The sequence below is a fragment of the Panthera tigris genome, chromosome B4, assembly GCF_018350195.1.
Source record: "Panthera tigris isolate Pti1 chromosome B4, P.tigris_Pti1_mat1.1, whole genome shotgun sequence".
In the NCBI taxonomy this organism is placed as follows: Eukaryota; Metazoa; Chordata; class Mammalia; order Carnivora; family Felidae; genus Panthera; species Panthera tigris.
Window position 1 is genome coordinate 5,361,225 of NC_056666.1, and position 13,222 is coordinate 5,374,446.

General features: G+C 42.6%; 1 protein-coding gene across 1 annotated transcript in view; it reads right to left on the reverse strand.

Moving 5' to 3' along the window:
• Nucleotides 1–13,204, reverse strand: part of IL2RA (interleukin 2 receptor subunit alpha) — a 104,065-nt gene extending 90,861 nt beyond the window's left edge. The window contains exon 1 of the mRNA XM_042990973.1: nucleotides 12,906–13,204. Within this exon, the coding sequence (XP_042846907.1) occupies nucleotides 12,906–13,053 (148 nt within the window). The 5' untranslated portion in view covers nucleotides 13,054–13,204. The remainder of the gene's footprint in view (nucleotides 1–12,905) is intronic.
• Between the last annotated feature and the right edge of the window lie 18 nt (nucleotides 13,205–13,222).

Sequence of the window (13,222 nt, forward strand, 5' to 3'; positions counted from 1 at the left end):
TCTCGGGGCATCTGAGATGTTGAGTGCCGGGAGGTTTATCCTGTGCTGTTTTTCTTTCCCTGCAGCCTTCTGACAACACTTCCCCAGTGTCCAGAGCTGGAGGGTGCATTCCACTTAAAGATGGAGTTTGCACTTCCATTTCTGATCCTGTCTGCAGCTTCAGGTAAACATCTGGGAAGATAAATATCAGTGCCAACTCTACTTTGCCCTTTTAAAACTGGAGGGCTCATTCAGCCTAGGCTTTGATACTCAAAGTTAAATAAAATTCTTAGTTTCTGGCGGGAACCCTCTTGCACTGTTGGTGGGTATGCAAACTGGTGCAGCTGCTCTGGAAAACATTGTGGAGGTTCCTCAAAAATTAAAAATAGATCTACCCTATGACCCAGCAATAGCACTGCTAGGAATTTACCCAAGGGATACAGGAATGCTGATGCACAGGGGCACTTGTACCCCAATGTTTATAGCAGCACTTTCTTTTTTAATTTTTTTTAACGTTTATTTATTTTTGAGACAGAGAGAGACAGGGCATGAACAGGGGAGGAGCAGAGAGAAAGGGAGACACAGAATCCGAAACAGGCTCCAGGCTCTGAGCTGTCAGCACAGAGCCCGACGCGGGGCTCGAACTCATGGGCCGTGAGATCATGACCCGAGCTGAAGTCGGACACTTAACCGACCAAGCCACCCAGGTGCCCCATATAGCAGCACTTTCAACAATAGCCAAATTATGGAAAGAGCCTAAATGTCCATCAACTGACAAATGGATAAAGTAGATGTGGTTTATATATACAATGGAATACTACTTGGCAATGAGTAAGAATGAAATATGGTCATTTGTAGCAACATGGATGGAACTGGAGAGTGTTATGCTAAGTGAAATAAGTCAGGCAGAGAAAAACAGATACCATATGTTTTCACTCATATGTGGATCCTGAGAAACTTAACAGAAGACCAGCGGGGAGGGGAAGGAAGAAAAAAAATGACAGAAAGGGAAGGAGGCAAACCATAAGAGACTCTTAAATACCGAGAATAAACTGAGGGTTGATGGGGGGTGGGGGAGAGGGGAAAGTGGGTGATGGGCATTGAGGAGGGCACTGGTTGGGATGAGCACTGGGTGTTGTATGGAAACCAATTTGACGACAAATTATATATTGTTATATATTATATATATTATATATATAATATTATATATATATATATATTATATATATATCTTAACCATCATATTGATCTTGGATAAGTTTCTAAGAAACTGGGCTCAGAAATTCCAAGATAGAACTCAGTAAAATCAAAGGAGCCATCCAAGAATTTTAAGTCCTACTGCAATGTTAGAAATAAAGTGTTATGTCAGACTTAAAAGTATTTTTCACCACACAGACATGGATGTCACAGTGAGCCTGGTCTCTGTGCATCTTTGATTAGTGGAGTAAAGCATAGAGTTTAAGAGAACAGGTTTTGGAATCAAGGAGCTCTGGGTTCATATATTTAAAACCTTGGGCAAATTCCCTTAGCTGCCATTTCTTCATCATAAGTGGGGCTGATGATAGCTACCTTCTAGGGCTCTTATGAAGGATAAATTAGATAATGTATGCAAATCATTCAGCTCAGAGCCTGCTATATAGAAAGTGCTTGAAAAATGGCATCATCTGTCAGAGTGGGAAGAACAGGAGGGCTCCAATGGAGTATGGAGACTAAACTGCAGAGTAACAGAGCACCAGAGGCTTATCTGGTGTAGCATTGCCCTTAGGTAAATTACCTTCTGGTCAGGAGGCAGCTTATTATAATAAAAAGCATGTTGAGGTGCCTGGGTGGCTCAGTCGGTTAAGCACCAGACTCTTGGTTTCAGCTCAGGTCATGATTTCACAGTTTGTGGGTTCAAGCCCCACATCAGGCACTGACACTGTAGAGTCTGCTTGGGAGTCTCTCTCTCCCTCTCTTTCTCTGCCACCTCCCCCAAAAAATGAATAGATAAACTTACAAAAAAAAAGCATACAGACTTTAAAGACAGTAAACCAGACCTGGGCCTTCATCACAGTTCAGCTACTTTCTAACTGTGTAACTTCAGCACATTACTTGAGCCTCAGTTTCCTGTTTGTAACAACATCCGTCTCAATGAGTATTTCAAGATAAAAGAGAGGTGATTTATGTTAAAATCCCCAGCATAGGTCATCACTGGCTGTCTACGTTTCTGTGGATGTCTTACCTCCATGCTGGGTTGTCACCACTACTCTCTGCAATGCTTCTCTCCACGGAGGAAGAGTATAACTTGAAAGGGTTACTAATCCCTCGAAACCCTCTGATCACAGATAAACTCATTTCCCGATCCTGCCACGTAAGCCACTGATCTGGTTTTGAAGACCTGATCACACATTGAAGACCACATTAAGGTTGTCACTCAAAGCTGTACTCATGATCAAAGCTGTGGAGCAAGGCTTGCTTCTGCCCAAGCACTCTGGGGATGGCACCAAACGACATGATAGAAAAGATAACAGACCTCCATGGAGTCACTTGCTCACAGATCAAGCTCTGGGTCTGGTTGCTTGAAGAGCGGGAAAGTCAGTGATGGAAATTGATAAAGACAGTTCGTAGTTTTATTGACCACTTTAGGTGAATGCATATGTAAATTCAGCATCTAAAAAAATATCCACATGAAAGTCATAAAATGTGCACAGAAATTATGGCTTTTAAAAAATAAATTTCTTTTTTTAATTTTTAAAAGTTTATTTATTTATTTTGAGAGAGATAGAGGCAGCGTGAATAGGGGAGGCGCAGACAGAGGGAGAGAGAGAATCCAAAGCAGGCTCCTCGCTGCCAGTTCAGAGCCCAACTAGTGGGCTTAAACCCATAAAACCGAAAGATCAAGACCTGAGCTGAAACCCAGAATTGGACACTTAATTGACTGAGCCACCCAGGCACCCCTTAAAAGGTAAATTTCTGGGGTGCCTGGGTGGTTCAGTTGGTTAAGCGTCCGACTTTGGCTCAGCTCAGTTCATGATCTCGTGGTTCGTGGGTTTGATCCCCGCATCGGGCTCTGTGCCGACAGCTCAGAGCCTGGAGCCTGTTTCAGATTCTGTGTCTCCCTCTCTCTCTGCCCCTCCCCTGCTTGCGCTCTGTCTCATTCTCAAAAATAAACATTTTTTTAAAAAAGTAAATTTCTTATTGAGAAGAGTAGTTTCCAATATATCAAAATAATTAAAAACTCATGGAAAATCTGGTCAAACAAGACATCAGTTGGTAGAAGATGAATCAAAAATTGTTTTCTAATTCAGAAAATTCTGCAAACTTGAAAAATACTTTACTGGGAAAATATACAAATAAGCAAAAAACATAAATAAAGTGCTGCTGTAATCCCACCTGTCTGGAGAAACCTATATTGGCAAATAACACTTAGATACTTTCCCTGTATATATATACTTATTTTTGAAACAAAAATGGGATCCTTCCATATAAATTGTCATTTATACGTAATTGAATTTTACGGAGTCTTTTTTTTCAAGTTTTATTTATTTTTGAGAGAAAGAGGGCATGAGTTGGGGAGAGGCAGAGAGAGAGGGAGACACAGAATCTGAAGCAGGGTCCAGGCTGCGGGGCTCGAACTCACAGACCGTGAGATCATGACCTGGGCTGAAGTCAGATGCTTAACTGGGTGACTGAGCCACCCAGGTGCCCCAAATTTTACTGAGTCTTTATTATTGACCAAGCCATTTGTTTCTAGACTTCTGCTATTATGAACATCACAGAGCAGAAACAACTGTAGAGATCGACTTGAGAAAAAAATGTGAGGAGAAAACCAAAACATGTTTCTACGAAATGGAGAAAACTACTTAGAGATCTATAAATGTAAAAAGAAACCCTCGTCCGTGGTAGACCAAAAGGATTACTACACACACGTGCACAGTCCCTGGCAATGACTCTTCTTGACCAAATTAGAATTTTGATCAAACTGTCATTTTATCAGCTTGTTTCCTTTCAGTGCACCCAGCCTCTGCTTCCTCACCTCTGGACCCTCCCCCAGCTCTGTTGTCCTACCTGCTGCTTCATTTCCTGCTGGCCCAAGCGTCTCCCTCACGTCCTGTGTCTCTAGGACACCTGACCTGCTCTTTTCCAGTGTTCCATTAATCCTGCCATCCACTTTCTGCCCTCCTTGCTCCAGGCTGCTGAGCACTGCTGGAGAAAAACCTCCCAGCTTGTTTTGCTAGGTGTCACTAGGTATGTTTGCCTTCAGCCTGGACTGTCCTCCCCGCCGTCCTTCCACCCCAACCCCAAGACAAGCCTCTTGTCTCATCCCTCTTCAGAATCTCCACAATTTGTTTATCTTGCCTGCTAATTGCATGGCCTGGGCTATACTCCTCCATCGTGTTAAGCCTCCGATTCTCAGTTTGTAAAATAAAGGTAGTATTAGTTACCTTTGACAGGAAGTGGAAGACAGAATGATGTTTCTTTTTTTTTAATGTTTATTAATTATTTTTGAGAGAGAGAGAGAGAGCACGTACAAGCAGGGAAGGGCAGAGAGAGAGAAAAGGAGACACAGAATTCGAAACAGGCTCTAGGCTCTGAGCTGTCAGCACAGAGCCCATCGCGGGGCTCGAACCCATTGTGAGATTATGACCAGAGCTGAAGTTGAACGCTCAACCGGCTAAGCCACCTGTGCACCCCTAGAATGATGTTTCTTTTTTTTTTAAATTTTTTAAATGTTTATGCAGTTTTGAGAGAGAGAGAGAGAGAGAGAGAGAGAAGTACAAGCAGGGGAGGGACAGAGAGAGAGGGAGACACAGAATTTGAAGCACGATTCAGGCTCTGAGCTGTCAACACAGCACAGAACCCGACACAGGGCTCGAAGTCACAAACCTGAGCCGAAGTCGGATGCTTAAGACTGAGCCACGCAGGCACCCTTAGAATGACATTTCTAATATGCATAGCAATGAGGGGGAAAAAAAGATGTCCTCCTGAGAATTAAACTAGAAGATTCGCAAACAATGAAGGCGATTACATCTGCGGTCTGTAAGCCAAAAAGTTGTCCATAAACATGGGATGTTATGATTTGGAAATGCACAGAAGTCCAACCAGAAGAAAAGAGGGGGTGGTCGCAAATAACCAGCTGAGCAGACCCTTCCTGCCAAGCAGGGAGGCTTGGTACACAGCCAATTCCACTCGGTGGGTCCTGAGGGCTGTGCACTTCAGACTCAGGGCTTTTGCACACCTACCTGTACTTTGATCAGGGGGTGGGGAGACACAGTCTAGACTCTGCCTTTGTTCTCAGGGCCCCTTTCCCTCAGAGCTTGGTAGAGAGCCAGAAACTATCAGAGGCACTCAGTGAGGCTGCTTTCTTTCTTAAATGTTCAGTGAACCTATCCTAGTTCATCGATGATTTCCCGTCTCCTTTTTCATGAACCACATTTTAATTTGGCCTGAGAGCTTGGCCAGAGCCCCCTTTTTCCCTCGGCGCTGCTGAGACAGAGCACTGGCTATGCGATCAGGTGTGTGTGTGTGTGTGTGCACCTCCTCACTGCGCTTGCTACCCATGCCCTTGGGAGAGTAAGTTCACCTCGTGGAGGGTCAGGTGGAAAAGGAATCACACACCTGGTCTTGCAACATAGGTTTGAACTACATGGGTCCACTTGCGTGGTTTTTAAAAGATAAGTACGACACTGTGAATGTCTTTTCTCTTCCTCGTTTATTTCTTTAATTTTTTAAAAAGTAATCTCTATGCCCTGCGTGGGGCTCGAACTCACGACCCCGAAACCAAGAGCCGCGTCCTCTACCGACTGAGCCAGTCAGGCACCCCCTTTATGATTTTCTGCATAACATTTTGCTTTCTCTAGTTTACTTTACTGTAAGAATACAGTATATAATACACAGAACGCACAAAGTATGTGTTCCTCGATTGTTTATGTTACCAGTCAGGCTTCCAGTCAACTGGAGGCTCTTGGTAGTTAGGTTTTCTGGGAGTCCAAAGTTGTATGCAGATTCCCAAGTGTGCGGGGTGAGGGTGCGGTTGGCTCGCCTACCCCTCAAATTGTTCAGGGTCCACTGCACTACAAACACACAGAATTGTCAAAAGTGTCACCCCCGAAAAAGCCAGTCCTTCTTCTCCCCCACCCAGTGTATGCGTGAGGTAACGAAAAGCCAGTGGACCCTATTCTAGACACTTTGAACAACAACAACAAAAAGTAGATCACCAGCACATCTTCCTTTTAAGGGCATAAGACAGCATTTTACAGGTGGAAAGTTCCTCATGCTCCACTATGGATGTCACTCCCTCCCACTCAGTGTTTCCCGAGAGACAACGGGCTCCGATCTTCTCTCAATATCATGCCGCTCGTGGCCCTGTTCCCTACAGGAAAACTCCATGGGACCTCAACCCCCACACCCGGCCCACGCTAGACTCCAGGACGGAGACAGCAGCCCAGCTAGCCCATGCTTCCTACTTCTCCCTCACCCCCTCACAAGGCAGCATCCAGAAGTTTTCAGAGCCCCCGAGAAGTGTGGTTCTTCTTGTACGCTCTGTTAATGACTACATGTGTGTGTGTCTCCAAAGTCACATGTTGAAGCCCGAACCCCCAATGGGATGGTATCAGGAGGTGGGGTCTTTGGGAGGCAATTAGGTTTGAGATATATATATATATATATATATATATATATATATATATATCACCTTCTTTAAAAATTTTTTAATGTCTACTTATTTTTGAGAGAGAGAAACAGAGCATGAGCAGGGGAGGGGCAAAGAGAGATGGGGACACAGATTCTGAAGTAGGTGCCAGGCTCTGAACTGTCAGCACAGAGCCTGACGTGGGGCTCAAACTCATGATCCATGAGATCACGACCTGAGCTGAAGTCAGATGCTCAACCTACTGAGCCACTGAGGCGCCCCTATATACCACATCTTCTTAATCCATTCATCAGTCGATGCACATTTGGACTCTTTCCATAATTTGGCTATTGTTGATGGCACTGCTATAAACATTGGGGTCAATGTACCCCTTCGAATCAGCATTTTTGTATCCTTTGCATAAATACTTAGTAGTGCAATTTCTGAGTTTTAGGGTAGTTATATTTTTAACTTTTTAAAAAATTTTTTTTAACGTTTATTTATTTTTGAGACAGAGAGAGACAGAGCATGAACAGGGGAGGGCAGAGAGAGAGGGAGACAGAATCTGAAACAGGCTCCAGGCTCTGAGCTGTCAGCACAAAGCCTGACACGGGGCTCGAGCTCACGGACCATGAGATCATGACCTGAGCCGAAGTCGGACGCTTAACCGATCAAGCCACCCAGGCGCCCCTCTATTTTTAACTTTTTGAGGAACCTCCATACTGTTTTCCAGAGCGGCTACACCAGTTTGCATTCCCACCAACAGTGCCAAAGCGTTCCCCTTTTTCTGCATTCTCGCCAACATGAGTTGTTAATCTTAGCCATTCTGACTGGAATAAGGTGGTATCTCATTGTGGTTTTGATTTGTATTTCCCTGATGATGAGTGATGTTGAGCATTTTTTCATGTGTCTGTTAGCCATCTGAATGTATTCTTTGGAAAAGTGTCTATTCGTGTCTTCTGCCCATGTCTTCACTGGATTATTTGTTTTTTGGGTGTTGAGTTTGGTAAGTTCTTTATAGATTTCGGATACTAACCTTTTATCTGATATGTTATTTGCAAATATCTTCTCCCATTCTGCTGGTTGCCTTTCATTTTTGTTGATTGTTTCCTTTGCTGTGCAGAAGTTTTTTATCCTGATGAAGTCCCAATAGTTTATATTTGCTTTTGTTTTCCTTGCCTCCAGAGATATGTCTAGTAAGACATTGCTGTGGCCGAGGTCGAAGAGGTTGCTGCCTGTTTTCTCCTCTAGGATTTTTATAGTTTCCTGTCTTACATTTAGGTCTTTCATCCATTTTGAATTTATTTTTGTGTATGGTGTAAGAAAGTGGTCCAGGTTCATTCTTCTGCATGTCGTTGCCCAGTTGTCCCAATACCATTTGCTGAAGGGACTGTCTTTTTTATATTGGATTGTCTTTCCTGCTTTGTCAAAGATTAGTTGGCCATACATTTATGCATCCATTTCTGGGTTCTCTCTTCTGTTCCATTGATCTATGTGTCTGTTTTTGTGCCAGGACCATACTGTCTTGATGATTACAGGTTTGTAATGCAGCTTAACATCCGGAATTATGACATCTCTTGCTTTGGTTTTAGGAATTATTATCCTTATATGAAGAGAAAGAAACCAAGGCTCGCTCTCTCCATCATACAGCAAGATGGCGGCCACCTACAAGCCAGGAAGTGGGCCTTCTCACCAAGAACCGAATCTGCCAGCATTTTGATTTTAGACTTCCAGCCTCCAGAATCATGACCAAAAAAATCAATGTCTGTTGTTTAAGCCACCACGTCTGTGATATTTTGTGATAGCAGCCTGAGCTAAGACACTCTCATTGCTTTTTTCTCAAACAATCTTTATGGGGAATATCTGATGAATGTAATTCTGCACCATGTCACCTGAGGATCAAGGTGCAGTAATGTAAGTAGGATGCCAGTTGTTTAAGTAAATAATAAGTCCTACACAAGGAGGATTCTGGATCACGCACATATTTAGTACTTGCCAAAAAATCGAAAGAGTTGGCTAACCATAGCAGCCAAGAGAACGATCTGTTTCCTTGTAGAAATCTACCTCTCTTGGGACCTCTCTTGGGTTATGTGGATCCTTGCTTGGTGCCAGTTTTGTAAGATGCAGAATGGGAAGATTTGCCTTCTTATTTCCAGGCTCTGAGCTGCTGGTCACTCCCATTCTCTGCTAATGGTCTGGCTTGGTTTTCACTTTGAGCCCTCAAAGTTATTTCAATGATACCAAATGATTTCTACAGGCCTTGTTGCTTCTAACATAGTCTGCAAAATACCAGGTGCTACAGACCGCATGTTTGTGTCCTCCCCAAGTTCATACATTGAATCCTAATCCCCAGTGATGGTATTAGGAGGTGGAGCCTTTGGGATGTGGCTAGGCCTTGAAAGTTGGAGGCCCCATGAATGGGATTGGTGGTCTTACAAGAGACCCCGGAGAACGTTCTTGCCTCTTCTGACATGGTGAAAGATTAATACGTGAGGCAGTGCAGTCAGCTGGAACCTGCATGGTCCTGTAGTTGCATTCAAGTAAATAACAGACTGGCAAGTAAGAAAAGAAGAAGAAGAAAAGAAATGCAGGGAGAATGGCTAGCTGGCTGGTGGGCTGCATTAATAGGTGCACAGACCATCATGGGCCCTTCTTGGGGTTTCTTCTCAAAAATTCACCCAGGCCCTGGATCAATACATTTGTTCACGTCTATTTCGTCTGTTCACCATGTCTGTGAACCTCAGAGATGAGTGCTATCTCCTGCGGTCTGGTCTACTCACTTCCTGCCACAGACTGGATGGAGAGAAAGCCCCGGGTCCACCTTGTCTCTCTCCAATGAGATCTTAATCTCCTGCTGGGTTGAGCCATTGCCTGCATGTCTGGAACAAAGTTCCTTCCACTGAGAATTCTGTCTCGCCACTTCCCAATCACTGCACACCCTCCTGCCCGTGTGAAGGGCATGTTCCTTAGAGTTGTGCGCATCCTTGGTTCATGCCATGACCATTGCCTCTTCCTAGTTATGTTACCTGCCTGTAGCAAATTCTTCAATATGTCTAGTCCTTTTTCCCTGCCCCTTTTCCTTCTGCTAGGCTGAAATACTACCTGGTTGGCCACAGGCTCCTAGAAGCGACAGGGCCCTTTGAGAAGCCTTGGGATTCCACAGCTGTGTGCATACGTATGACCTTGAATCTAAGCCTGATTCCATTTGAGCCAGCGATCTGGAGTAGGAATGACTCTCTAGCTTTGGGAATCCTCACCTCTGAAATGGAGCTGACCCCCACAGACCTAGGTGCCCAAGCCAACCCTGGAAACAAGCCCTCCAAAGCTTGGACTCTAATTCAGTGAGCACTCCAGCCCTGAGCGTGTTTATCTTCCCACCAGAATGTTCCTCTTCTCGCCAAGGGCTGATCCCACAGCACTGGGCAGGGCCTCGCCCTAGGACTGAGGATTTCTGTCCTAATGCCATACCATATTTTATTTAGGATTTTTACTTTAACAGTCCTAAGCAAAAATGGCCATAGCTTTCTTTGGGGTGTATTTGTTAGGTATTGCTACTGTGCTGGCTCATCCTGGTCTATTTAAATTTTATAACTTGTCTAAGGCCCATTTTAAGAAACCATATTGTCCTACAAATTAACTCCTTGATCCAGATTTTCTAACTTATTTGATAAAACCAAACAAAGTCTTCTCTTAATATAACTTTACTTTCCTGTGTCTGGAGCTAATTGCTTTTATTCCATATTTTGTACATTTGTACTTTCTTCTTTTTTTCTTGTTTAGCTAATGGCTTACCTATTTACTTTCAAACAATCAGCTCCTGGATTTAGTTTTTAATTCTGTATTTTTCTGTTTTATATCCCACGATTTTAGGCTCTTATCTTTATCCATTACATCCTTCTTCTCAAAGGTATATTTTGTTCTAATTCTAATTTTTTTCATGGGTGCTTAATTCATTTAGTGTATCCTAACTCTTTAATTAATATGATCATTTAAAATCATGAGTGTTCCTCTGCGTAATATTTAGCTAAATCCCATGGTTCTGATATGTCATTTTCACTTTCATACTTTTTTCAGGCATTTTCTATTTCATTTTTGTTTTCCTTTTTGAGCCGAATGTTATCTAAGCATTTAACATTTTCAAGTTAATAGGAATCTTTTCTTTTCTGTTTTGTCATTAATTTCTGGTTTTATAGAATTGTGATCATATAATGTCATCCATGTGGTTCTACTTATTGGGGTATTTTAAGATTTTGCCTGTGGCCTGACATATGGCCAATTGCGAGTGTTCTAAGGACACTTGAAAAGATGTAATCTCTGTTTCAGGATCAGGACACAGACTTTGATATATTAGATCTACCATATCATTTCTATTTTTAGATCTTCTCTGTCCTCTCTTACCTCTTTGCCCTGAGTCTGGCAAGAACTGCATCAATTATTTCTAACTATTCATTCTTTTTATATCTCCTATAGTGTTTGCTATTCACAATGAGATTATGTTATTCAGCGTGCAGATACTCCTATTTTTTCTTCATTGTGACTTGTAACTCTTATCATTTTAGAATGTTCTTCTTAATCTCATTTAATGCTTTTTGCCCTGAAATCAGTAAGTTTGTGATCCCCAATATCTTTCTGTTCACGTATTCCTGCTATATCTTTTCCATTCTTGTGTTTTCAAGCTTTCTGAATGACTATTTTATGCATTTTCTTATATGTAACATAAAGCTGTGTTACGGTTAGGGCTTGAATATGAAGTTGTGTTTCTTAGATAAGCACGTTGAGTACATTTAACTTTTATTCACATAAGATGTTCCGTCTCAGTTCCAGTATATTATTTTGTTGTGCTTTCTGTTTTGTAACTTTCCAGACAATTCAGTCTGTGATTTTGTTTCTAGTCGTGTGCATATGTTTTAATCAGTTGAAAGGTTTGCATGTTTGTTACTGTGATTGTAATTATAATGTTACTTGATGTCTTTAATCATCTATCTCTTTAGATTGTCTGTTGACTCCCTACGGTATTTCTTTCTTTTCTCCCTTTTCTTAATCACCAGATTTTAGTTGATTATATTTTTTTGTCACTATGTTCCTTTGTACGAAGATGCATATTTTCAATCTCTATAATTTATCAGCTCGAAATATTTTTCCCCATCATTATGGAGGTGGAAATCATTTTTACACCAAATCCCACTTTCCCTTTCCTCCCACCTTTTGTTATAGCCTTTTAAAATTGTGAGGCTTCCGAAAAACAAATAACCCAGTGAAGAAATGGGCAGAAAACATGAATAGACACTTCTCTAAAGAAGACATCCGGATGGCCAACAGGCACATGAAAAGATGTTCAACGTCGCTCCTTATCAGGGAAATACAAATCAAAACCACACTCAGATATCACCTCATGCCAGTCAGAGTGGCCAAAATGAACAAATCAGGAGACTATAGATGCTGGAGAGGATGTGGAGAAACGAGAACCCTCTTGCACTGTTGGTGGGAATGCAAATTGGTGCAGCCACTCTGGAAAGCAGTATGGAGGTTCCTCAGAAAATTAAAAATAGACCTACCCTATGACCCAGCAATAGCACTGCTAGGAATTTACCCAAGGGATACAGGAGTACTGATGCATAGGGGCACCTGTACCCCAATGTTTATAGCAGCACTCTCAACAATAGCCAAATTATGGAAAGAGCCGAAATGTCCATCAACTGATGAATGGATAAAGAAATTGTGGTTTATATACACAATGGAATACTACGTGGCAATGAGAAAGAATGAGATAATGGCCTTTTGTAGCAACGTGGATGGAACTGGAGAGTGTGATGCTAAGTGAAATAAGCCATACAGAGAAAGACAGATACCATATGGTTTCACTCTTATGTGGATCCTGAGAAACTTAACAGAAACCCATGGGGGAGGGGAAGGAAAAAAAAAAAAAAGAGGTTAGAGTGGGAGAGAGCCAAAGCATAAGAGACTCTTCAAAACTGAGAACAAACTGAGGGTTGATGGGGGGTGGGAGGGAGGGGAGGTGGGTGATGGGTATTGAGGAGGGCACCTTTTGGGATGAGCACTGGGTGTTGTATGGAAACCAATTTGACAATAAATTTCATATTTTAAAAAAATGAATAAATAAATAAATAAGCATTATATGAAAAAATAATAATAATAAAATAAAATAAAATAAAATAAAATAAAATAAAATAAAATAAAATTGTGAGGCTTTGCAGCATTTACGTTCTCTTGCGTAACCCTAAACTCCTTTATTTATTGTCTCCTTAGTCAGACACTTAATTCAATGCATTCGTTTTGGAACAGCCTTCCCACTCACCTCGCCTGTGGTGACCTATTTTCAGCTTTGTGCTTGGACATGGATGGTTTTGAATGAATGACAACGAAGGGCTTGTAGGAATTCTGCTCCTCTGTCCTACTGGAACGCAGTTGACTCCCAAGAACAGATCTTTGCAGCCTCGGACCATTTCTGCTCCTCACCATCTGGGGGCACTGCCAGGCTCTCCCGAGAGTCTGAAATGTCTCAAAGTCGGGCTCCTGCGACTCCTCTCGGCGCTGGAGAAGGACGCCGGCGGAGGGGAGGTGCAGTGCGGTCCTCCCGCCGGAAGAGGGCGCCGCGGCGAGGCGACCCTAGGC